Genomic DNA, 27,388 nt, shown 5'->3' with positions numbered 1-27,388 from the left:
AAAGAAGTGGCCTTTAGTTCAATGGTCCTCAAGAGCATCCATAATTGTGATATTGAATCAATATTGATTGACAATATTCATTTATCTACCCTTTTTACACACTTTTGCAGCAAAAATTGGTTCTCTTTCTACATCCAGGATGTTGGAAATGTTTTTGAGAGTTTTGTTAGTTAAAGAAACGAAGGAGCTCAAAAAAAATATATATTCTACAAAGACGTGGCGTTTAGAGGAGTCCATAGTTTGGTTATAAATTCAATTTTACTTAAAAATTTTCATTTCTTTTCCTTTCACATCCAGAATGTTCGAGGAATTCTATTCCATCTTATATCCAGGATGTGGGAAATGAAGACTTTTGCTGTTTAGACTGGATAAGTTCAATAAAAATGTATTTATACATGGAAAATTGGTACGCAACTGGCTTCTTTAATCGGATCTTGATTAAATTTTATTTGGAAATTTATCTTTATCCTCCAGTTCCTATATCCACGAAGTCGGAAATGTTTTTAAGGGCTTCTGTTCCTATATAAAGTTATAAAGACGAATGTTTTTGCAACTTTCAAAGGATTTCAGTGAAGTGGTCTTTATCCGGATTCATAATTTGGTTCTAAATTCAATATAATTTGGAAATTTACTGCTATCCTGCTGTTAAAGATAAAAAATTATAAAGAGAAGTAGTATTTTTCTGTTGTGACATGATAAAAACATAATTTTGGTTGGATTGGAGCTAAAATGGTCCACTGCCGAAATCATATTTTGGATTTAAAATTAATTTTATTTCGAAAAGTTTCTTCATACATCCAGGATGTTGGATAAGAAGACTTTTGCTGCTAAGTTCAATTAAGAAGTTAATTTAGATGAAGTACAGTTAAAATTCGAATTCATATTTTGGATATTATTTCAATTTTATTTGGAAATTTATTTTGTTCCCTGTCTATCTACATCCAGGATGTTGGAAATGTTGCTGCCAAGACTTTTTGGATGGTTCTAAGTTCAGTTTGGAAATTATTTGGAAATTTTCTGTTATCCTGCTGTTAACGATAAATAATGATAAAGAGAAGTAGTATTTTTCTGCTGTGATGTGATAAAAACATAATTTGGGTTTCAAATCAATTTTCATTTGGATAAGTTTCTTCATACATCCAGGATGTTGGATACGAAGACTTTTATTGATAAGTTGAATCAAAAAGTTAATTTAGATGCAGTACAGTTAAATCGTTTAAAATTGGAATTCATATTTTGTATGTTATTTCAATTTAATTTGGAAATTTTATTTTGTTTCCTGCCTTTCTACATCCAGGATGTTGGAAATTATGTCGTTAGATAAAGAAACGAAAATTTTTGCTGCCAAGACTTTCTGAAATGGATATAGCTTAATTGGTCTGTAGCAGGCTTTGTTATTCGGATATTAATTGAATTTAATTTGGAATTTTTCATTAGCCAACATCCAGGATGTTGGAGTTGATTTTAATGTTTTTGTAACATGACTAAACGTAGATTTAGTCTAATTGCTAATTGTTGGTGAGTTAATTAAGATTGAGTACAGTTAAATTGTTTTAAAGCCGAATTCATATTTTGAATCATATTTAACTTTTATTTGGTAACTTACATCCAGGATGTTGGAAAGAAGCAGAACATTTTTTCTGCTTAAACTTAGTAAAAACATTATTTTATGGAGAATTACATCAAAACTATGCAACAGCTGGATTCAAAGTTTAAATCTAAATTAAATTTTATTGTGAATTATTCATTCTCGATGTAAAGAAGGATAAAGCTTCTTACATCCAGGATGTTTTACATATTTCAAATGACTTTGTATGCCAAAGACATGAACATTTTTTCAACTAATGCTTTAAAAGTTCATTAAGGAGATGGAGTTTAGCTAAATTGTTTAATATTTGTATCAGGCACGGATCCAGGGGGTGAAAAAAGGAAATTTTCCCCCCAAAACCGAAAAGTTTTAATATAAAAAGAAAAAAACGAAAAATGTAAAATAAATTTTACTTTATTTCTACCCAAATGTTGGACCTGGATACTTGCCTGATTGGGATTCTTAGTTTTGTTATTAATTCAATTGAATTTGGAAATTTTATTTTCTCCTTTTCTTCTTACATCCAGGATGTTGGAGTTCCAAAGAATTTTTTCTTTTTAATTTATAGAATTAATCATTTAAATTCGCTGTACTCAAGAATAATTGCAAACAAACAAACTGAAATGAATAATGAACGAACCGAACAGCCCAACAACATGTGCATGAGAGTGCAATGACTACTAAAATTAAAAAAAAATACGAAAACTATAAAAAAAAACAGCAAAAACAAATTTAATTTTTGCTGTTTATTTAAAAAAAATACATATATATAAGGAGTGAGATCGAAAAATTCTTAACACACGTTTTTCATTACATTTTTTAACCCAAGTATTATTTGAATTTTTTTTTGATCAAGTTACCTTTGAAAAACATGTCAGTTATTATGTGTAATGTCAATTATATTAATTTTTTTGTTAATCTGATTAAAATGAGTGACCAGAAAAAAGTGCGTACTGAAATTATTAAATATTTTCAACAAAACCCAACTTGGTCTTACAAAAAGTTGGCCAAGCATACAAAGGTCTGCCGTCAAACTGTTTCCAATGTTATTAAACAGTACCGGGAGAACTTGTCAGTTGATAGAAAACCTGGTTCAGGTAGAAGGAATGGTCCACATGATGTTTCTAAAGCCAAAAAAATAGAACGCATTTTCAAAAGAGCTCCCAACACATCCGGTAGGAAAGCAGCCCGGTTAGCTCAGTGCTCGGACTATTTGGTACGAAAAGTTAAAGCTAATGCAGGTTTAAAAACATACAAGGCTCAAAAAGTTCCTGACAGGAACGCTACTAAAAATTTAGAGGCCAAAAACAGAGCACGGAAATTGAAGTCAAGTTTTATAAAAAAATATTCTTGCTGCATAATGGATGACGAAACGTATGTTCTGGCAGATTTTTCGCAACTTCCAGGTCAAAAATTTTATGTTGCTGATGCTCGAGGGAATGTTGAAGAAAAGTTTAGGACCCAAAAGCAGACAAAATTTCCCAGAAAGTTCTTGGTATGGCAAGCAATATGCAGTTGCGGCAAAAGAAGCCACTCATTTGTTACAACGGGCTCTATAAATACCGAAATTTACATCAAGGAATGTTTACAAAAAAGGCTGCTTCCATTCATAAGACTTCATAATGTGTCCACTTATTTTTGGCCTGACTTGGCATCCTGTCACTATGGCAAACAAGCCCTTGAGTGGTACAAGAACAATAATGTGGTATTTGTACCAAGAGAGGCAAATCCTCCAAACTGCCCGGAGCTAAGGCCAGTGGAGAGATATTGGGCTCTTGTTAAAAGAGAATTGAAGAGTACAAAAAAGGTGTCCAAAAGTGTGGTAGATTTTAAACGGAGATGGACTACATGTTCGAGCAAAGTGACAGAAAGCACTATAAAAACGTTAATGGAAGGGTTTCCGAAAAAGGTTCAAAATTTCATCACTAGTGATTAAAACTATAAAAATAATTTTTTTTGTAAATTGTAATAATAATTTCAATCAAATAAAAAAAAAATTAAAGCTGTAAGTTTAGTGGTTTCTTTTTTATAAACATATATGTATGTTAAGAATTTTTCGATCTCACTCCTTAAATAAATAAACGAAAACAAAATAGTATGGAGGTAATAGTTCGTCCACCCCGTTTTTTTTTAGTTTTTGCTATAAATGTGCTATAAATTCTTTATAAATAATACATATGGTTAAACATAGCTAAACGTAAATGCAAACTTAACGTAATAATTATAAAATAAACAAATAAGTCATAAAAAATATAACAGCTAACTGCTTAAATTATAAAGTTTTAATAAAAATTTATTTATATCAAAGATAAATATTAAAAAAAATGTTAATTTGAAGACTAGAAACAGCCCTGTTTTTTAATAAGCAGAGATGTTAACAGGCTTAAGGGAAATTTTATTTAAATTTCCCTGAATTATTTATAAATGCAAACAATTTCTACTAAAAGTGTTTATTTTTATTATTAATTTTAATTAAAATTAATTTATTAATGTTTCTTTTAATAAATTTTGTTATTTTTTTATGAGTGCGTGCCACTATCACAAAAATTAACCAAGTGCGAAAAATGTCCTTCATGTAAAGTAAATTTGCAAAGACAGCAACAACAACAACAACATGCTCGTTTATTTTTGTATATAAATGAAAAAAAAAAGTACGAAACAAACACATGATGACTTTGACCGCTTGTTCGTAAAAATGAATGTTGTTGTAGTTGCTGTTTAAACGATTTAACTTCGTGACTATGTTTAGTAGTATGCAGTTGTTGTTGTTGTTCGTTAGTTGGCTGGCTGCATTACATTACAGAACACGAAGCAGCAAAAATAAAACAGAAGAAGAAGCTGAAGCTGAAAGAAACAACAACAAATTGTAAACATAACAATTTGTTTATTGATGCATGCATGCATGCCTGCATTTTATATGCACTGCTTATTCGCTCTTTCTCTCTATCTGTGTGTTGCTCTCTTAATATAATAAAATGTATGCTTTTTGCTAAGTGTGTCTCTTTGTATTTTAACGAATTTAGGTTACGAGTGTAATATTTGACCTAACGTAAGTGCATCATTGTCACGGAGGACAAGGTAAGTTATGTGTTTTTTTTGTTTGTTTAAATACTTTTAAGATGATTTTTCTTTATAAAATCATAATAAAATTTGTTTATTAATATTGAAAATTCATTCTTGCTGGGTAATAATAAAAAATTCTAGTTTAGTTTTATAATAAAATCAAGCTGTAACAATATGTTTGCTTGCTGGGTTTTTATATTTTTTTCTCATATGACCCTGTCCTAAATTTGCCGTCTATTTGTTGCTATGTATACATTTTTGTTGCAGTTTTTTTTTTCAATTATTACTTGAAACTAGGTAAAGTACATATTGCAGTTGGTCAAGGACTCAATATCAAGGTTAGTTAAATGTCACTAAAGCAATCGATAGTAAAACTAGCTACAATCACAAGGGGATTTTTGGGGGGAAAACATAAGAATTTTTGAAGAAAAATTTGAAGTGGCATAATTCAAGTCTTTTATTAAAAATTTTTAAGCATTTTAGATCTTATTGATTTTAAGCTCCTACATCCAGGAAGGTGGAATATCTTGAATGATTTTGATATTTAAAAAATCAATAAAAACTACATTTAGTAGCTAAATTAATTCAATTAAAATTTATTTCAAAATTTATTTATCCCCTTCCCTTCATACATTCAGGATATTGGAAGTAAGACTAAAAAATAACCTGGATTTTCTGAAATAAAACCTTCAAAGTTCAATAAAAATATGATTTCTTTTGAAAATTTTACAATCTTCCTTTATTCCAATATCCAGGAAGCTAGCAAAGCTTAAGAAACAACAATTTTTGAAACTAAAATATCCTGGATGTAGCAAAAAAAAAATAATTTTTCAACTAAGTCTTTAAAACTTATATGGAAATCTTGTTTCTAGTGATAATAAATAAATTTTCCTTAGTTTTGATCCCAATTCTAGTTGAAAATTAACCCTCTCCCTTCCCCTCTTGCATCCTGGATGATTACAACGTTTTTGAAGTCTTTGTAAAACAAAAATACAAATACTTTTAATGCTAAGACTAAACAAGTTTTATAAAGAGATATTTTTACAGTTAGATGGGTTTGCAATATGAGTTTATTAGGAAATTTACTTTCTCTCTTTCCATCCTACATCCAGGATGTTGGAAATTTGTTCAATGACCTTGTAAGATAAAGAGACCAAGGTTTTTGCTATTACGACATAATAAAAATATATTTTTAAATAGAGTAGAGCTAAATTGGTTTATAATTTGAAATAAAATTCAAGTTTTTTTTCCAGAATTTTATTCCCACATCCAGGATGTTGGAAATGTTTTCGAAAACTTTGTAAGACAAAGGGATGAATGCTTTTGTTGCATAAAGTAGAGCTAAATTGGATCATAATTTGGATTAACATTCAAATTTATTTGGAAAATTGTATTCCTACATCCAGGATGTCGGAAATTTTTTCGAAAACTTTGTAAGAAAAGAAAATATTGTTGTAAAAAACATATTTTCATATGAAGTAGATCTAATTTTCTCCACAGTTGGATGTATATTTTGCATTTGAATTTAATTTTATTTGAAAAATTTCATTCTTACATCCAGGATGTTGACAACGAAGACTTTTGCTGCTGAGCCTTGGTGACATCAATAAAAATATGTTAACGTTTGGAGAAAAACTGTCATTGCTGCATTAACTATCATTGAATTCTGGATCTTGGTTCAATTTTATTCGGAAAATTAATTTTTCCTTTATTTCCTACAGCCAGGATGTTTGGAGTTGGTTGTATAAAGTACAGCTGATAAAGAAACGTATTTATTAACTTCCATAAAAAGACTCTTTAGATGGAGTTAGCTCCGATCCTAAAAGAAAATAACATCTAATACTCCTGATCTTTAAATAAACCGCCGAACTAAATGCTGATGAGGCTATTCCTGAAATCCAAAGCCAAATTTAATTCCTATCCAATAGGAAATCTTTGGTTAAAATGTCGTAGAATATATTTCTGAACTTCTAAACCAAGCGTTATACCTAACCCTAAAGAAATCGTAGTCATAAGTGCTTCAGAGGCTATTCTTGAAGTCCAAAAGCAAAGTAAATCCCAATCCTTAAAGAAAATAACATTTTATAGTCCTGGTATTTAAATAAATCGCCGAACTAAATGCAGCTCAGCCTATTCCTGAAGTCCATAGCCAATATTAATCACGATTTTTAAAGAAATAGTAACAAATATTCCCTATCCAATACGAAATCTTTGGTTTAAATGCTGCAGAGTCCATCTCTGAACACCTAAATCAAACGTTATACCCAACCATAAGGAAATCCTTCTCCTTAGTACTTCTGGGACTATTTCTGATACCCAAAAGCAAAGTTAGTCCCGATTCTTAAAGATAATACCAACTAATAGTCCTGATCTTTAAATAAACCGCTAAACTAAATACTGCACAGGCTATTCCTGAAGTCCACTGCCAAATTTAATCCCGATCCTTAAAGAAATAGTGTCAAATATTCCCTATACAATATGAAATCGTTGGTTAAAATGCTGCAGAATTCATTTCTGAAGTCGTAAATCAAACGTTCTACCCAACCATAAAGAAATCCATCTACTAAGTGCTTCATAAGTTATTCCTGAAGGAAAGACAGTCCCGATCCTAAAGGAAATGAAATTTAATAGTTCCGTTTCTTAAAGAAATTGACGAACTAAATGCTGCTGAGACTATTCCTGAAGTCAAGAGCCATGATGCTTAAATAAACCAATTTTTTAAATGTTCCACAGATTATCTCCAAAGATTAAAATCAACTTTATTCCCAATCCTTCAAGAAATACGTTTGGGTAGTCCATATCCATAAAGAAATCCCTCTTCTAAGTGCTTCAGAATCTATTCCTGTTGTCTCAAAGCAAAGTCAGTCCCGATCCTAAAAGAAATAAAATCTAATAGTCCCGATTCTTAACTAAATTGACGAACTAAATGCTCCTGAGGCTATTCCTGAAGTCCACTACCATGGTTAGTCCCGATCCTTAAGTAAATCGATGTTCGAAATGGTCCACAGATTATTTCCAAAGATTAAAATCAGATTTATTCCCGATACTTCAAGAAATAGGTGCGGGTAGTCCATATCCATAAAGAATTCCCTTTCCTAAGTGCTTCAGGGACTATTTATGTTGCCCAAAAGCAAAGTTAATTCCGATCCTTAGAGGAAATACCGACTAATAGTCCCGATCTTTATTTAAACCACCGAAATAAATACTGCTCAGGCTATTTCTGAAGTCCACAGCCAATGTTAATCCTGATCTGAAAGAAATAGTGTCAAATATTCCCTATCCAATATGAAATATTTGGTTTAAATGCTGCAAATTCTATTTCTGAAGTCCTAAATCAAACGTTATACCCAACCATAAAGAAATCGTTGTCCTAAGTGCAACAGAGGCTATTCCAGAAGTCCGGAAGCAAAGTTAGTCTCGATTCTAAAAGAATAAAAATCTAAAAGTCGCGATTCTTAAAGATTTAGACGAACTAAATGCTCCTGATGCTATTTCTGAAGTTGAAAGCAATGGTTAGTCTCGATCCTAAAATAAACACATGCTCCACGATTATTTCTAAAGATTAAAATCAACTCTATTCCCAAACCTTCAAGAAATAGGTTCGGGTAGCCCATATCCATAAAGAATTCCCTTTCCTAAGTGCTTCAGGGACTATTTCTGTTGCCCAAAAGCAAAGTTAATTCCGATCCTTAGAGGAAATACCGACTAAGAGTCCCGATCTTTATTTAAACCACCGAAATAAATGCTGCTGAGGCTGTTCATGAAGTCCACATCCAATGTTAACCCCGATCCTTAAAGAAATTGTATCAAATATTCCCTATCCAACATGAAATCTTTGGTTTAAAAGCTCCTGAGACTATTCCTGGAGTCCAGTACCATGGTGAGTCCCGATCCTTAAATAAACCGATGTTCCAAATGCTCCACAGATTATTTCGAAAGTTTAAAGTCAACGCTAGTCCCGTTACTTAAAGAAATAGGAACGATTATAAGGCATCCTTGTAGAAATCGTTTTCCAAAGAGCATAAGAGACTATTCCTGAAGTTCAAAATCAATGTTTATCCCGATCCTTAAAGAAATCGTTGTATTCCTGAACTCCAAAGCCTAATTTGGTTCCACTCCTTAAAGAAATCGTTGTTCTAAAGACTTCAGAGGCTATTCCTTAACTCCAAAGCCAAAGTTAATCACGATACTCAAATAAATAGTTCGTATAGTCCCGACCTAAATGAATTCTTTGACTAAAAGCTGCAGAGAAGTCTTAAACCAACATAGTCCCGATCCATAAAGAAAACATTATTCTAAGTGCTTAAGAAACTGTTCTTGAAGTTTAGAAGCAAAGTTAATCCCAATCCTCCAATAAAACGTTGTCCTAACTTCTCCAGAGGGTATTCCTGAAGTACAAAACTAACAATAGCTCCGATCCTTAAAGAAATAGCAATGCATATTCCCCATCCTTAATTAAAGCGTTCAATTAAATGTTGTAACATCTATTTCTGAAGTCCGAAATCGGAAGTGATCCCAATCCTTAAAGATATCGATGAGATAGATGATCCAACAATGTTTCCTTAAGTTCAAAAACAAAAATTACTCTCATAACTTAAAGAAATCGTTGATTTAAACATTCCGGAAGCCTAATACCCAAAATTCTAACGAATTCTTAAAGAAATTGTCATTCAATCTTATCAAAATATGCCAGACTTTTCCTGTATTAACAAATTTGTCGATTGCTCCAGATATCTACTTCATCCATGTTAGTCCAAATTCTTAAAAAATCGACAATCTAAATACTCTGGTCTAAATTAATGAGACTCAACTCACCATAGAAGTATTTCCGAAGACAATTTTATTAGAATTCCTAGACCTAGCTAAACACGTTCTCTTAATTATCTTTCTCTTTTTTTTTTGTGAACTCACCTGATGATATGGAATTAGCTGATTCAGATCTGGGTGTATGATGCATCATACTACTGTTGTTCATATGATGATGATGGTGATGATTTAATCCATTACTGATTATACTGTGAATGCCAATGTTGGCATGTATAACCTGACCATTCTGTGAGGCCTGTAGCGAGGATAACTGTTGGGCATTGCTCACAATATTGGGGCCATTGATATTGACAGACAAACCACCGCCTCCGCCTCCTCCTCCACCACCACCCACACCCATGTGGCCATTGGTGTGATGGCTACTGCTATTACTGTGGTTACTGTTACTGTTGTGGTGATTGTGAATGTGGCTGTGATTATTCACTTGAATATTAACACCGCCACCTACAATTCCTCCACCTCCTCCCAGACCATTGAGTGAGGTCATGCCGGGAACACCGCCACCACCACCACCTGTGTTATTATTACCATTTCCTGCTAGATTGGTATTTAAAGAGCCGACACCATTTGTATAATTTTGATTTTGACCACCATTTATGGAGTTGTTGTTATTGGAGTTGGGAGGTAAAGCTGACAGAGGTATGATGGTGGTTTGGGCTGGTAATGATGAGGTGCAGCCCTGCAGCGAGGTTATAACACTGTGCTGATGACTGTTTGTATTGTAGGAGGCTGAATCGTTGCACAGCCACATATCCTGATCCCCATAAACGGGCGAGTCCAGTGACGAGGGTGACATATTTATATCTGAGGACAAGACCAGACCATTCGATGAGGAGGTAACTTCTGAGGAGGATTCTTCTAGCATTTTTAAAGCGGCAAAACCGCCATTATTTGACCAACGTCGTTTCATCATTTGGAACCAGTTGGGGGGGTGAAAAATTCTCTATCCTTTTTGTGTAATTTTGTAGGGAGGTTAAAGGATTTTTTTCTTTCAAAAAACAGCTATAAAGTGAAAGGATTGGTTAAAGTATAAAAGAGATATTTTACAAAGTTTTAAAAGCCACAAATTACCCATATTTCTTTACTTGTTTGCTTTTTTGTTAAGGAAAGTTTCTTGTTTGTGTTATTTATTATTTATTTCAAGTAGTTTAGATGTCTAAAGAACTTTTGTTTAACAAAAATTCCATTTTAAGTTTTTGTTGTTATTGTTGAAAATTGAAGAGTTTCATAATGATGATTAAGCAAAGTGTTTTTTTTATTTTGTCGTTTTCGTTAACAAAAATATAAATAAAAAAAACAAACTTTATAACAATAAGAATCTATATGTGTTTAAACCGGTCTTAAAAACAAAACAGGTTAAACTTTAATTTGGTATCACAGAAGAAAAAAAATATGACAAGAAAAAAATTACAAAAAAATAAAACACAATTTATTCAAAGCGTGATTTCTGAGACTCAAATTCTTTGTGCGCGACTTTAAAATACTCAAATAACAAAACACACATACACACAGCCAAACACACACAACCTTTAAAAAGCGCTTATAAAGCCAAGTTAACAGACACTCAGGTTGATAGAAGACCACAAGTACAAAAAAAAATAATAAAAAAAAACCAGCCAAAAGCTAACAATTTTTTAACTAAGCAAAAACGAATTGTTAAAATCCACTATAATCAAGTACATTTTTATTATTTTCTAAAGTTTTGTTATTCAAAAAATGTATAATTGTTTGAATTTTTCTTAAATTTAACCAATTTATTTATTTTGTAAAAATCTAGAGGTTTTTTGTTATACTATGTAATGGGCAACACTGTTGTTTATGTTTTGCTTAAAATGTAAACAAACATGGCGGCCTTTTACAGAGAGCAGCTTTATTTGTTATGTTTGTTTACGGTAAATGAGAGTTGGCCTTACTATTGTTTATGTTTTACAGCTAGAGAGACATTTTTACAAAATGTAAACAAAGATGGCTGCCACTAAATAGAAGAGCCTTTATATTTCAAGTTTGTTGTTGTTTTTAATAGTCAGAGTTGTATTTTTATTAACAAAAACATTTAAATAATGATTAAGGATGTTAATAGGGCAGGTTTTATTTTATTTAAAGCAAATTTGTTATAACAAGTGACCAAGCCTTTTTAGAAATAGTTTTCTAGACATTTTATAAAAGTCTTTAAGCAGTTATTTTAAAGTTTTTATAAAATAAAAATGCGGTATTAAAAATAGATGGTATATCAAAGACAAAGATCGCCCAGGCCAGCCAAAAAAGTTTGAAGACCATGAATTGAAGGATGATTGAAGGACTGTTGTCAGACTCAACAAAGAGCTTGCAAAATCATTGGGAGCTACTGAGGCAGCAATTTCAAAATATTTGAAAGAAACAGGATTCATTCAAAAACAGTGAAATTTGGTACCATACGAATTGAAGCATAGAGACCTTGAAATATTATTTTGCATGTCCGAAATAATGCTTGAACAAAAGAAAATCATTTTTGCATCGAATCATTACTTGTGATGACAAATGGATAGGAAGCCCGGACAACCAGCCGAATCGACACCAAAGCCAAATATCCATGGCGCTTAGGCAATTCTCTGTATTTGGTGGGAAAAAAAATTGTCCTATCTATTATGAGCTGCTGAAATCTGACCAGACCATCGCATTCCTTTAGCTGATAACTTCAATATATAACATGATCTAGCACGCGACATACAAATGCGCTAGAAATATTTTAAAATGTCTAAATATTCAACACATTAGCAATTTTCCAATATGAGGATGTTAGAGAATGTTAAACTAATTAATTTAGCTGATAAATTCATTAAATATCACGACCTAGCACGCGACATAAAAATGCTGTGTCTTTTAAAATGTCTAAACATTCAACACATTAACAATTTTCCAAAATGAGGATGTTAGAACTTGGCAAATGAGTTACTTTAGCTGATAACTTCAATTTATAGCACGACCTAGAACGCGACATAAAAATGCTGTATCTTTTAAAATGTCTAAATATTCAACACATCAGCAATTTTCCAAGACGAGAATGTTAGAACGTGTTAACCAGGTTCCTTTAGCTGATAACTTCAATATTCAGCATGACCTAGCACGCGACATAAAAGCGAGCCATCTTTAAAAATGCCTAAATATTTAACACATCAGCAATTTACGAAAATGAGGATGTTAGAACATGTTCACTAAGTTCCTTTAGCTGATAACTTCAATATATAACACGACCTAGAACGCGACATAAAATCGCACTATCTTTTAAAATGTCTAAATATTCAACATATCAGCAATTTTCGAAGATGAGCATGTTAGAACATGTTAAACGAGTTGCTTAAGCTAATAACTTCAATATTTAGCACGACCTAGAACGCGACATAAAATGGCACTATCTTTTAAAATGTCTAAATAATCAACACATCAGCAATTTTCAAAGATGAGGATGTTAGAACATGTTAACTAAGTTGCTTTAGCCGATAACTTCAATATATAGCATGACCTAGAACGCGACATTAAAACGCACTATCTTTTAAAATGTCTAAATATTACACTTTAGCAATTTTGCGAAGATGAGGATGTTAGAATAAGTTAAACGGGTTTCTTTAGCTGATGACTTCAATATATAGCACGACCTAGAACGCGACATAAAAACGCTTTATCTTTTAAAATGTCTAAATATTCAACATATCAGCAATTTTCGAAGATTAGGATATTAGAACATGTTAAACGAGTTGCTTAAGATAATAACTTCAATATATAGAACGATCTAGAACGCGACATAAAAACGCGATATCTTTTAAAATGTCTAAATATTATACACATCACCACATTACCAAGATGAGGATGTTAGAACATGTTAACTAAGTTCCTTTACTTGATAACTTCAATATATAGCACGACCTAGCACGCGACATAAAAACGCTGTAGCTTTTAAAATGTTTAAATATTCAATACAGCAGCAATTTTCCAAGATGAGGATATTAAAACATGTTAAACGAGTTACTTTAGCTGATAACAACAATATATAGCACGACCTAGCACGCGACATAAAACCCGCTATCTTTTAAAATGTCTAAATATTACACATTAGCAAGTTTGCGAAGATGAGGATGTTAGAATAAGTTAAACGGGTTTCTTTAGCTGATAACTTCAATATATAGCCAGATCTAGAACGCGACATAAAAACGCTGTTTCTTTTAAAATGTCTAAATATTCAACACAGCAGCAATTTTCCATGATGAGGATGTTAGAACATGTTAAACGAGTTGCTTAAGCTATTAACTTCAATATTTAGCACGAGCTAGAACGCGACATAAAAACGCTGTTTCTTTTAAAATGTCTAAATATTCAACACATCAGCAATTTTCCAAGATGAGGTTGTTAGAACATGTTAAACGAGTTCATTTATATGATAACTTCAATATATATCACGACCTAGCACGCGACATAAAAACGCGCTATCTTTTAAAATGTCTAAATATTCAACACATTAGCAATTTTCGAAAATGAGGATGTTAGAACATGATAAACCAGTTCCTTTAGCTGATAACTTCAATATATAACACGACCTAGAACGCGACATAAAAACGCGATATCTTTAAAAATACCCAAATATTCAACACATCAGCAATTTTCCAAGATGAGGATGTTAGAACATGTTAACTAAGTTGCTTTAGCCGATAACTTCAATATATAGCATGACCTAGAACGCGACATAAAAACGCACTATCTTTTAAAATGTCTAAATATTACACTTTAGCAATTTTGCGAAGATAAGGATGTTAGAATAAGTTAAAAGGGTTTCTTTAGCTGATGACTTCAATATATAGCACGACCTAGAACGCGACATAAAATCGCACTATCTTTTAAAATGTCTAAATATTCAACATATCAGCAATTTTCGAAGATGAGGATGTTAGAACTTGGTAAACGAGTTACTTTAGCTGATAACTTCAATTTATAGCACGACCTAGAACGCGACATAAAACCAGCTATATTTTAAAATGTCTAAATATTTAACACAGCAGCAATTTTCTAAGATGAGGATGTAAGAACATGTTAACCAGGTTCCTTTGCTGATAACTTCATTAAATAGCACGACCTAGCACGCGACATAAAAACCCGATTTCTTTCAAAATGTCTAAATATTCAACACATTAGCAATTTTCCAAGATGATGATTTAAGAACATGTAAAACGAGTTCATTTAGATGATAACTTCAATATATAACACGACCTAGAAGGCGACATAAAAACGCGATATCTTTTAAAATGTCTAAATATTCAACACATCAGCAATTTTCCAAGATGAGGATGTTAGAACATGTTAACTAAGTTCCTTTAGCTGATAACTTCAATATATAGCATGACCTAGAACGCGACAAAAAAAATCGCGCTATCTTTTAAAATGTCTAAATATTCAACACATTAGCAATTTTCCAAGATGATGATGTAAGAACATGTAAAACGAGTTCATTTAGATGATAACTTCAATATATAACACGACCTAGAACGCGACATAAAAACGCTTTATCTTTTAAAATGTCTAAATATTCAACACATCTTCAATTTTCCAATTTGAGGATGTTAGAACATGTTAACCAAGTTATTTTAGCTGATAATCTAATTATTTTGTTTAGAGAATGTGAAAATTTTGAACTTGAAATGCGTTTTTCGATAGCAATTAAGCTATCAGTTACACCTTTCCTTAATTAGTTGCTTAAAACTTCAAATAAGAGTTTGTAAATTAAAAAAAAACTGTTGAATTAAATAGTATTTTAAAGTAAAACCTCTTAATATAAAGCATTTTCCCCAAAATTTGCAAAACAAAAGATTCAAAACACCTGTAAGTACAAAACATACTCAGAGAAACATGTTTATAAACCCCTTACTAAATATTTTATGATTTAAGGATTCATAACCAAACATAGAAAACAAATTTCCAAAAAAATTCCTAATAAAAGTTAATAATTTCACACAATAATTAAAAAACAGCCATAAAAAAGGAATAAAACACTTAAACGCAAAAGGGCGGAAGAAGACATTGATAGAATGAATAACAAAAACAACAAAATTAGACAGACAGACACACAATAAATACAACACTGTTTAATAATGAATTCAATGTAAATAATGAGCAATAAGAAGAACAAGAATAAGACGAACCAACCGACAAAAAAAAACACGAAATTATGAATAATAACAACAACAACAATGTAATGAATGTACTCACTACAAGTACTCTCTATTGGATATACACATAAGCCAACAAACATATAAACAATGTTAAAGAGTAGAGACAGACATACCTACATACATAAATAGTATGACAATTCATGATGGTCATTAACGATGACAGTCAGACAGACAGACACACACAGCATTATTATAATTGACTCTACATAACGTTGAAACGACAAGCGACATAGTATATTGTAGTCAACCAACCAAAAAATACCTAAAAAAAACTAAATAAATAAATCTACTACTTGTTCATAGTACGAACCACACAGAATAAAATAAAACATGAATACATATGAACATGTTATTTAGAATGAATAGTAAAAAAAAATAAAATTAAATACAATCTGTTCTGTTCAGTTTTTTTTTTGTCTGTTTCACTCAAACAAGTTTTTCAGGCGGCAAATCACGTCACGTCAGGTTGCGTTCTACTCTTAAACAACAACACACAACAAAATTATATACAATTTTTAGACTTGTTTAGTCAAAAAGAAAATAACATTATTAACCAATAATAACAAATAATAAAGGCAGGCTATAATTGTCTAAAAGCCAACAACGACTTTAGAATACTGCTGGCTGTTTGTAGATGGCTTTAAACTTAAAAATGTTAAATTAATTTAACTTTTTTTTGTTAAAATATGTAATAAAATTTATAAAAACAAGCCAGTTTAAGCTCAGAGTGCAAAAGTTTTGGGTTTAAATTCCATTTTGTTTTAAAAAAAATATGTATGTATTAAACAAAAATTGTACTATCAATCATATTATTTTAATTGTTAAATTACAGAAAACAAGTTTTTGAAGTAAATTCTGAAACTTAAAAATGAATAAAACAAAAGTCATTAAATTTAAAAACAACCTAAAGGGTCTTAAAACAACTCACTACATGATCAAAAATAACAATTAATTACAAATATTTAAAAAATAACAAGTAATCATATATTTTTCTGAAAATTACACTAAATTGCTCTAAATTATTTAATCGCCAGAAAAAAATTAGCTTTTCATTTGAAAATATATAAAAACTAGATTTTTAGAGAAATATAGAAACGAATAATCGATTAACCCATATTTGTTGCTATAAATTTGGATGACAAAAACCAAGAAAATGAATTTGTTTATAAAAAACGAAAAATTTTCAAATCCAAATAACAAATTAATCGAGTAACCATAGATTTTATAACAGGTACTCGTTTACTTTTTCTTAAAAAAGTGATTTTTTTATTCCAATTTTTAATCTCTAGTAGATATTATGACTTTTCATTAACACCAATAACCGATTAATCGGTTAACCCAAGATTTTTTAAAAAAGTAACCGAATTTTTTTACCCAAAATTGCAATAAATCTCATAAATTAATTTAGATTTTTAAACGAATAGTAAATAATTTACAGTTTTATTAACACGAATAACCAAATAAGCGGTTACTCATTTATTTTTTAAACGAGTAACCGCTAATTTTTTTATTAGAAAGTATGAGAAATTGTTAAAAACTTTCACAATTTATTAATTTATAATAAATTACTAGCAAAAACCTTAGTTTCAAATTAAACTAATAAACGAATAATCAAGTAACCATTAATTTTTCTTTTAATAAAATGAAAAAAAAACAATGAAATTAATTTTTATAAGAAAAACTAACAATTATAAACATTTTACACAATTTTAAAAAATGGTTACCGAGTAACCACACATTATTTTTAAAAAGTAACCATTTATTTTTTCTAAAAAAAGAAAGAAAAAAATCACAAATTATAGTAAATTAAACTAGGTAATTTAAAAAGTAAAAATTGGATATTTTATTAATACATATAACCGATTAATCGGTTACTCATTTATTTTTCATCAAATAACCACTTGTTTTGGTTAGGAAAAAATGTGAAATTGTTTCAAATTTTCATACTTTATTTATTTATACTAAATTACTAGCAAAAGCCATAGTTTTTAAATTAAACTAATAAACGAATAATCAAGTAACCATTAATTTTTCTTTTAATATAAATGTAAAAAACAATGAATTTAATTTTTATAAGAAAATCCAACAATTATAAACATTTTACACAATTTTAAAAAATGGTTACCGAGTAACCACACATTATTTTTAAAAAGTAACCATTTATTTTTTCTAAAAAAAGAAAGAAAAAAATCACAAATTATAGTAAATTAAACTAGGTCATTTAAAAAGTAAAAATTGGATATTTTATTAATACATATAACCGATTAATCGGTTACTCATTTATTTTTCATCAAATAACCACTTGGTTTTGTTAGGAAAAAATGTGAAATTGTTTCAAATTTTCATATTTTATTAATTTATACTAAATTACTAGCAAAAATCATAGTTTTTAAATTAAACTAATAAACGAATAATCGAGTAACCATTAATTTTTCTTTTAATATAAATGAAAAAAAAAACAATGAAATTAATTTTTATAAGAAAATCTAACAATTATAAATATTCTACACAATTTTAAAAAATGGTTAGCGAGTAACCACACATTATTTTTAAAAAGTAACCATTTATTTTTTCCAAAAAAAATCATAAATTATAGTAAATTAAACTAGGTCATTTAAAAAGTAAAAATTGGATATTTTATTAATACATATAACCGATTAATCGGTTACTCATTTATTTTTCATCAAGTAACCACTTGTTTTGGTTAGGAAAAAATGTGAAATTGTTTAAAATTTTCATATTTTATTAATTTGTAATAAATTACTAGCAAAAACCTTAGTTTCAAAATAAACTAATAAACGAATAATCAAGTAACCATTAATTTGTCTTTTAATATAAATGAAAAAAAAAACAATGAAATTAATTCTTATAAGAAAATCCAACAATTATAAATATTCTACACAATTTTAAAAAATGGTTAACGATTAACCACACATTATTTTTAAAAAGTAACCATTTATTTTTTCTAAAAAAAGAAAGAAAAAAATCATAAATTATAGTAAATTAAACTAGGTCATTTAAAAACAAGTAAAAATTGGATATTTTATTAATACATATAACCGATTAATCGGTTACTCATTTATTTTTCATCAATTAACCACTTGGTTTTGTTAGGAAAAAATGTGAAATTGTTTAAAATTTTCACAATTTATTAATTTTTACTAAATTACTAGCAAAAACCTTTGTTTCAAATTAAACTAATAAACGAATTATTGAGTAACCATTAAGTTTTCTTAAAATAAAATTTAAAAAATAACAAAGAATTTAATTTTTATAAGAAAAACTAACAATTGTAAACATTTTACACAATTTTAAAAAATGGTTACCGAGTAACCATAACAATTTTTTTAAGTAACCATATATTTTTTCTAACAAAAATAAAGAAAAACCAATAAATTAAGGTTAATTAAACTAGGTCATTTAAAAACAAGTAAAAAATCGGTGTTTTATTAATACAAATAACCAATTAACCGCTTAATCATTTATTGCCCATCAAGTAACCACTAGTTTTTGTTAAAAAAAATGTGAAATGATATCAAATTTCCATAATTCTAAAAGCTTTCAAATTCAGGTATTGGGTTAAACGAGTAACCACAATTTTTTTTAACAAGTAACCATTTATTTTCTCTTGAATTATAAATAAAGGTACATAAATTGCTCTAAATTAATTTAAATCATTTAAAGAGCAAGTAAACATTCGTGTTTTAATATTACGAATAACCGATTAATCGGTTACTCAACAAGTAACCAATATTTTTTCTTTGAAAAATATAATTTTAAACCAATTTTTTAATTTTGACACGAGCAGATTTAAACCATTTTAATCGAGTAACCATACATTTTTTAATCGAGTAACCGTTCTGTTTTTTTCTTAAAAATTATTTTTTTTCCTAAGAAATACTTTAAATTTGAAAGATTATTTCCACACTGGTAAAAAAATATACTTTTTTAGCGGAAAACCCCGGTTACTCATTCATTTTTGAATGACTATCCACAACTTTCATATATTTTGTTTCTTTAAATACATTTTTTTACGCAAATGTTTCGATTGATTTATAAACAGAGCAGTTTTAATCCATTTTCAATTTCAGTTAATCAATTAAACGAGTAACCATTATTTTTTCAATCGAGTAACCGTTTAGTTTTATCCTAAAAATTTAAATTTTTCTTCAAAATATCCTAAATTGGTGTAGATTATTTTATAACTAGCAAATTATTTTCATTTCTAAAGGTAAAACCCGGTTACTCGTAAATTTTTAAACGAGTACCCATTAATTTTTTATATTTTTTTCCTTAAATATATTTTTTCTTATAGGAATAATTTTCATTCTATATATGTATTTATAACACGAACATTTTTTGAACCATTTTGAATTTCAGTTAACCGATTAATCGAGTAACCATACATTTTGTAATCGAGTAATTATTTATCATGTTCCTAAAAATTAAAATATTTCTTCAAAATACCCCAAATTTCCATTTTATTTATAACACGAGACGTTTTTGAAGCATTTTTAATTTCGGTTAACCGATTAATCGAGTAACCACATACTTTTATACCGAGTAACCGTTTAGTTTTTTTCATAGAAAATAAAACTTTTCTTCAAATTGGAGAGATTATTTCATCACTAGTAATTAAATTTTCTTTTTTAATATAAAAAATGGTTACTCGAAATTTATTAAACGAGTACCCATTAAATTTTTCATTGGAAAATTGTGAAATTGTTTTAAATTTTCATAATTTATTAACTTGTAATAAATCAGTAGTAAAATTTCAATGTTTTGCTTAAACGAATAACCGTTTCAATGAGTAACCATTATTATTTTTCTTTGGAAACAATTGTAAACAAAACTATAATTAATTTCTGCATAAGAAATTAAATTTTAAGAGTTTTTCTATATTATTTAAACAATTAATCGAACAACCGCTTAATTTTTTATCTGAGAAAACGAAAAAAACCTATAAATTGTTCTAAATTAAACTATATTATTTAAAATCAAGCTAAAGTTCATATTCTGAAGAACGGTTAATCGAGTAATCATCGACTTTTTAAAAAGTAACCAATTAATTTTTTTCAGAGAAAATAAAGAAAAATTCATAAATTATTATTAATTTAACTAGAGCATTTAAAATCGAGTAAAAATTCAAATTCTGGAAACTGGTTAATAGAGTAACCAAAGATTTTTTTATAAAGTAACCATTTAATTTTTTCTAAGAAAACAAAGAATAACTTAGAAATTATTCTAAATTTAACTAGATTATTTAAAATCAAGTAAAAGTTCAAATTCTTGATAATGGTTAATCAAGTAACCATCGATTTTTTTACAAAGTAACCATTTAATTTTTTCTAAGAAAATAAAGAAAAACCCGTAAATTATTCTAAATTGAATAAAACATTTAAAATCAAGTAAATGTTCAAATTCTGGGTAACGGTTAACCGAGTAACCAAAGATTTTTGATAAAGTAACCAATTAATTTTTTTCTGAGAAAATAATGAAAATCCCATAAATTATTATAAATTTAACTAGATTATTTAAAATCAAGCAAAAGTTGAAATTCTGGATAACGGTTAATCGAGTAACCGGCGATTTTTTATAAAGTAACCGTTTATTTTCTCTGAGAAAAATAAAGAAAAACCCATAAATTATTATAAATTTAACTAAAACATTTAAAATCAAGTAAAATTTAAAATTCTGGATAACGATTAATCGAGTAATCGATTTTTTATAAAGTAACCATTTAATTTTTTTCAGAAAAAATAAAGAAAAATTCATAAATTATTTTAAATTTAACTAGATTATTTAAAATCAAGCTAAAATTCAAATTCTGGAGAACGGTTAATCGAGTAACCATAAATTTTTTTTTATTATTTTCTGAGAAAATTAGAAAAAGATATAAATTATTTTAAATTTAAATAGATCATTTAAAATCAAGTAAAAGTTGAAATTCTGGATAACGGTTAATCGAGTAACCATCGATTTTTTATAAAGTAACCGTTTATTTTCTCTGAGAAAAATAAAGAAAAACCCATAAATTATTCTAAATTTAACTAAAACATTTAAAATCAAGCAAAAGTTCAAATTCCTGATAACGGTTAATCGAGTAACCATAGATTTTTTACAAAGTATGCATTTTATTTTTTTCAGAAAAAATAAAGAAAAATCCATAAATTATTCTAAATTTAACTAGATTACTTAAAATCATGTAAAAATTCAAATTCTGGATAACGGTTAATCGAGTAACCATAGTAAAGTAACCGTTTATTTTTATTTTTCGTAAAATTTAAAGTCTCATAATTTATTTTAAATTAAACAGATTTATTGAATGCTAGCTGAATAATCGATTAATCTTTTAGTCATTTATTTTAGAATGAGATATTTAATTTTCATAATTTATTAATTTTTAAATTAAGTGAATAAAGAGTAACCTATATTTTGTTCTTTTAAAAATTACTTTTACATTTTGGTTTTATTTTCTAATTTCTAATTATAACTGAACTTTTAGGTACTGACATGAAAAATATTAACCATTTTCTATTAATTTAATTAATCGATTAACCATGACTTTTTTTTAAAGAAGTTTATATTTTTCTTAAACATTTTAAAATAATTAATCTGTTAATAATGACTCATTTTTGCTTTATTTTTTTAATAAAATATTGAAAATATTTTCCATAATCAAATCAAGTTGACAAGGCGAAAAATTAACCGTAAAATATTGATAACATTGACATAAAGATAATATTTATTAACATTTTAATAAGGAAAAGTATTAAAATAACAAAAATTCATTAAATTTAATTAATTTATTTCAATTACAAGGATTTTTTTTAATAATTAAATCCTTTAACCCTTTTCCTACCAGTGTTTAGTTGTTACAAAGTTGCCTTTTCTGGTACTCTCTTTGAAGTACCCTTTTTCAGCAACTCTGTTAATGTCAGCTACAGTGAGAAAAACAAAATACTTGATTAATCTAATTGCATTTTTTTGTTAATTAAAAGAACAAAAATTTAATCAAAATTATCTTTACTTTAATAAAAAAAATCAATACATTAGTATCAAACTCAAAATAAATACATGTATGTTTCAACAAAATAAAATAAAAAAAATCTCAACATTCTCAAAGAGAAATATAAGACAGTGATTTATAAAATGGGCGAAAAAAATGGCGTAGTCTGCTTATATTTGTTTGTTGAAATGTGCATAAGTGTGTGAAGTATAAATGCATGAATAAAAAATGAAAAACAAACGAAAAAAAAAACAGCAACAACACACAGTTGAATGACATTGTTTTTTTTCTTTTTTGTGTTTTCTTTATAATTTTTGACATACACAACGAAAACAAACAAACAAACGTCATTTGCATTAAAAAAACACTTTTTTTTAATATTATTTGTATGAATTTTATGCAAAAAAACAAAGTAGCATTAAATATACAGAGAATTAATAAGAATTTAATGAGCTACACACAGTTTTTAAATTGTTATTTTATTTTTCGGGTACTTTTTCCTGTTCCCTTCCTGCCCAGGCGGCGTCTCTGTCCACAAACGTTATCTATAACACTGACCGACCTTGATTGTTAATTAAACACGAAAAAAATGCACACACAAAATATACTTATTTAATTTTGACAATTTATCTGTAAAACAAAAAAAAGACTACGCAATTAAGTCAAACAAAACAGCATTTTGCAATCTCTTTCTAGAATGAAACATCAAAGTGACGCATTTTGAAAATTCACAACAACCATAAAATATAATCAAATATTGAGGAGTTAGGTTGCAGTAAAACAATTTTTGAGAATTTGTTGGTTGGTTGGCTTTTTTTTAATTCAGTCTCGGACTGATGACAAATCGCCTTATTAAAACTACCTGAGCGCATAAAAGTCGTGTGTGTTGGGGTCATTGTCACCTGAGTTAGTAGGATGGCAATCGGTTGCAAGAGTATGTTGGGGGGGCTTTTTATGTTTCCAACAAAAATTCATGGTATTTGATTTGAATTTGGCATTCAAAATACTAGATTAAAAGCTAAAAGTATTAAGGGTTAACCGGTTCTACGTTTATGGCCAAAACTACGTTGTTAATACGAGTACGTATGTGTGTTTTTTTTTGGGTTAAGAAAAATAATTTAAATGAATTAGCATGATGAATAATAAAAAAAATCTCATAAAATGAATAAAACATAAAACAAGTAACCGTAAATTTTTTTTATAGAAAAAAATTAATAAACTCAAATTAGCATTTAATGCAATTAATATTAAAAAATAACCAAATAATTAAGTAACCATTAAATTTAAAACAAGTAACCGCTAGTTTTTATTAGAAAAATAATTAATTTTTTTCAAATATTAATAAATTATTAATCTTAATTAACCACCAGAAAAAAACGGTTTTTAGTTATTGGTAACCATTTAATCGAGTAACCATATATTTTTTTAACAAGTAACCATTTATATTTCTAAAAAAACTCCACCAGCCCTCTCAAAATTTCCTTAGTTGATCAAAATGATTTATTTTGCTTCCAAAAAAAATCGATTATTCGAGTAATCATGAATTTTTTGAACGAGTAACCACTATTTTTTTAAGAAATAAATCTATGAAATTATTTTCTATTTATATAACACGAAAATTTGTTAACGTTTTTTAGTTAATTGATTAATTTTTTAGTAATTGATTAATCAAGTAATCATATTTTTATTTTTAACAAGTAACCATTTAGTTTTTCTTAAAAAATGTAAACAAAAATTATACAAGTTTTGAAAAAATACATTTTTTTACAACATGAAATATTTTACATGGTTTTTTCAATTTTGGTAACCGATTAATCAAGTAACCATATTTTTTTTAACAAGTAACCGTTTATATTTCTAAAAAAAATCCTCAAGTTCTCATACAATTTCCTAAATTGAACTAGATTATTTAATTTGCTTCCAAAAATAATCGATTATTCGGGTAATCATGAACTTTTTGAACGAGTAACCACTAATTTTTTTAACAAAAAAACTTTTTTATTTTATTTTATTATTTTATATTTATATTGCACGGAAATTTTTTCTGTTTTTTAGTTATTGGTAACCATTTAATCGAGTAACCATATATATTTTTTTAACAAGTAACCATTTATTTTCTCTTAAAAAATGCTCGAAAACTCATACATTTTTCTAAGTTGAGCAAAATTATTTATTTTATTTATATAAAATAGCGATTATTCGGGTAATCACGAATTTTTTAATGAGTAACCACTAATTTTTTAATAAAAAAAACTAAGAAGTTGTTTTAAATTTATAGCGCACGATTAAATTGTAATGGTTTTTAGTTATTGGTAACCATTTAATCAAGTAACCATATATTTTTTTCAAAAAGTAACCATTTAATTTTTCTTAAAAAATGCTCGAAAATTCATACATTTTTCTAAATTGAACATAATACTGTATTTTTATTATAAAACTAACCGATTACTCGGGTAATCACGAATTTTTTAAAGAGTAACCACTTATTTTTCATATTTATATAATACAAACAAATTTTAATGGTTTTAAGTTATTGGAAACTATTTAATCGAGTAACCATATATTTTGTTGAAAAGTAACCGTTTATTTTTTCTTAAAAAATTCTCGGAAACTCAAACAATTTTTCTAAATTGAGCAAAATTAGTTATTTTATTTATAAAAATAACCGATTAACCAAGTAATCATGATATTTTAATGAGTAACCACTAATTTTTAATCAAAAAAGAAACTAAGAAACCAGTTTTTAGAATTAAACAATTGCAATTTGATGGCTTACAACTAGAATTTTAATTGCGGATAACTTTTTTATCAAGTAACCATCAATTTCTAAACGATTAATCGATTATTTCATTATTTTTTTCAAGTAAAATCTGTTTTAAAACGAAAGATTATTTCTTAAAACATTAAAATATCAATTTATGTTAGTTTCATTTAAGCAATTACTCGAGTAACCGACAATTTTTTACCGGGTAACCGTTAATATTTGTTACTCAAAATTTAGTTTTAGAATTAATAATTGCAATTTGATGGCTTACAACTTTAAAAAGAGCAAGAATTTTAATTTCGGGTAACTGTTTAATAGCGATTACTCAAGTAATCGACAATTATTTACCGGGTAACCGTTAATATTTGTTATTCAAAATTTAGTTATAGAATTAAAAATTGCAATTTGAGGGCTTACAACTTTAAAAAGAGCAAGAATTTAAATTTCGGGTAACTGTTTAATAAAGTAACCGTCAATTTCTAAATGATTAATTGGGTATTTCATTAGATTTTCAAGTAAAAATCTGTTTTAAATGAAAGATTATTTCTTAAAATATTAAAATATCAATTAATGTTAGTTTCATTTAAGCGATTACTCGAGTAACCGAAAATTTTTTACCAAGTAACCGTTAATATTTAGTTCAGAAATTATTTTAAAATTCTATATTTATTAAATAGAATACTTTTCAGTTACACATACAAGTTTTTAATGGAACGATTTATCGGTTACTTGTCTGTTTTAAATTTTTTTTAAAAAAATAAAGGCTTTTTAATTTAGTTTAGGCTTAAAATTTAATGTTTCTTTTTCATATAACCAATAACATGGACTTTCTGTGTATGTATATAATTTTATTTTAAATGGCTACCCGTTTAATAACTATTCAAATGAATATCCAGCAATTCTTAAAAATTGTTCCTTTAAATGACCTTTCTGTTTTTCAAATACTATTTCGTATTTTAGCTGCCTGATTCCTTAATCGATTACTCATTATATGAGTTCATTTTATCCTATTGCCACCCAAAAACTGCATTCTTCAAAAAGGTTGGCAATGTATGGGAGTGTTTTGTTCTTCAAAATGATTTGTGGCCGGTTTAAAGGAAAGATTTTTTTTTTAATATTAATTTATGTTTTTAATATCTGAAACATGACTAACATGAGTTTAAAATGTGCATGTGTTGTTTTTTTTTTCTTTTTTCTGGAGTTAAAAGTAAATAAGGATGTCATTTAATAGTCGGCAAGTGATAAGGAAAGGTTGGGTTTTGAATTGTCGCTATGTCCGTCTGTCTGGTGTAAACAAAAAGGTGCGCCTTAAGTTTACAACCAAAAAGAAAGAAGTAATCATCAATATTTAGTAAAAATTTAACAAGATTTATTTGTTTTTAAGAGTTTTAATGATAAATTTTTGAAATAAATGTCCGTTTAAATTTAAAATGGTTAAGAAGAAAAGAGAGAGAGGGAGAGAGAGCGAACGTCATTTACGTTTTAGTACTAAAAAATGCACCTCTGTGACTAAAGTGCACTGCAAGAAAAACCGTTTATCACACAAATGTAAACATTAGTTATGTTTTGTTAAATAGTTTGTGATTTTTAAATAAATTTTGTTTAAATAAAATTAAAATATTGTTTATATTTTTATCAAATACGTTTCAAATTCATTGATAAATTGTCCAGTTTTTTGCAACAATAGGTCAGGTAAAGTGATATGTCCCGTTTGCACATGTTACGGGACTAGTATATTTAATAATGCTGCTATATCTAAAGCTTAACTGTATTTATTTAATGGCTTAAGTAAGATTAATCGTGTTTTCTGTGCAATTTGTTTTAAAAACAATTTAAATGCCAGATTATAAAACAATAAAACATTATTTGTATGCTGTACTTGTCTTTTATTTAATTGTTATTATCGCATTGCCAATCAAATTGGCAGCGAGGTTGAATTCCCT

The 27,388-nt window shown here is 28.0% G+C and overlaps 1 protein-coding gene across 2 annotated transcripts in view; it reads right to left on the bottom strand.

The window, feature by feature from the left end:
• Positions 1-27,388, bottom strand: part of EcR (Ecdysone receptor) — a 174,449-nt gene that overhangs the window by 61,703 nt on the left and 85,358 nt on the right. Inside the window, exon 1 of one of the 2 annotated variants that reach the window (XM_065513967.1) lies at positions 9,563-10,455. The exons of the other annotated variant lie outside the window; for it this stretch is intronic. Coding sequence (XP_065370039.1) covers positions 9,563-10,391 — 829 coding nt within the window. The 5' untranslated portion in view covers positions 10,392-10,455. Of the gene's footprint in view, positions 1-9,562; positions 10,456-27,388 lie in introns of those variants that run through there. 2 annotated transcript variants of the gene reach the window in all.

The sequence above is a fragment of the Calliphora vicina genome, chromosome 5 (genome assembly GCF_958450345.1).
Source record: "Calliphora vicina chromosome 5, idCalVici1.1, whole genome shotgun sequence".
In the NCBI taxonomy this organism is placed as follows: domain Eukaryota; kingdom Metazoa; phylum Arthropoda; class Insecta; order Diptera; family Calliphoridae; genus Calliphora; species Calliphora vicina.
Note: the sequence above shows the minus strand (reverse complement) of the source record. Positions and strands in the feature narration are given on the sequence as shown.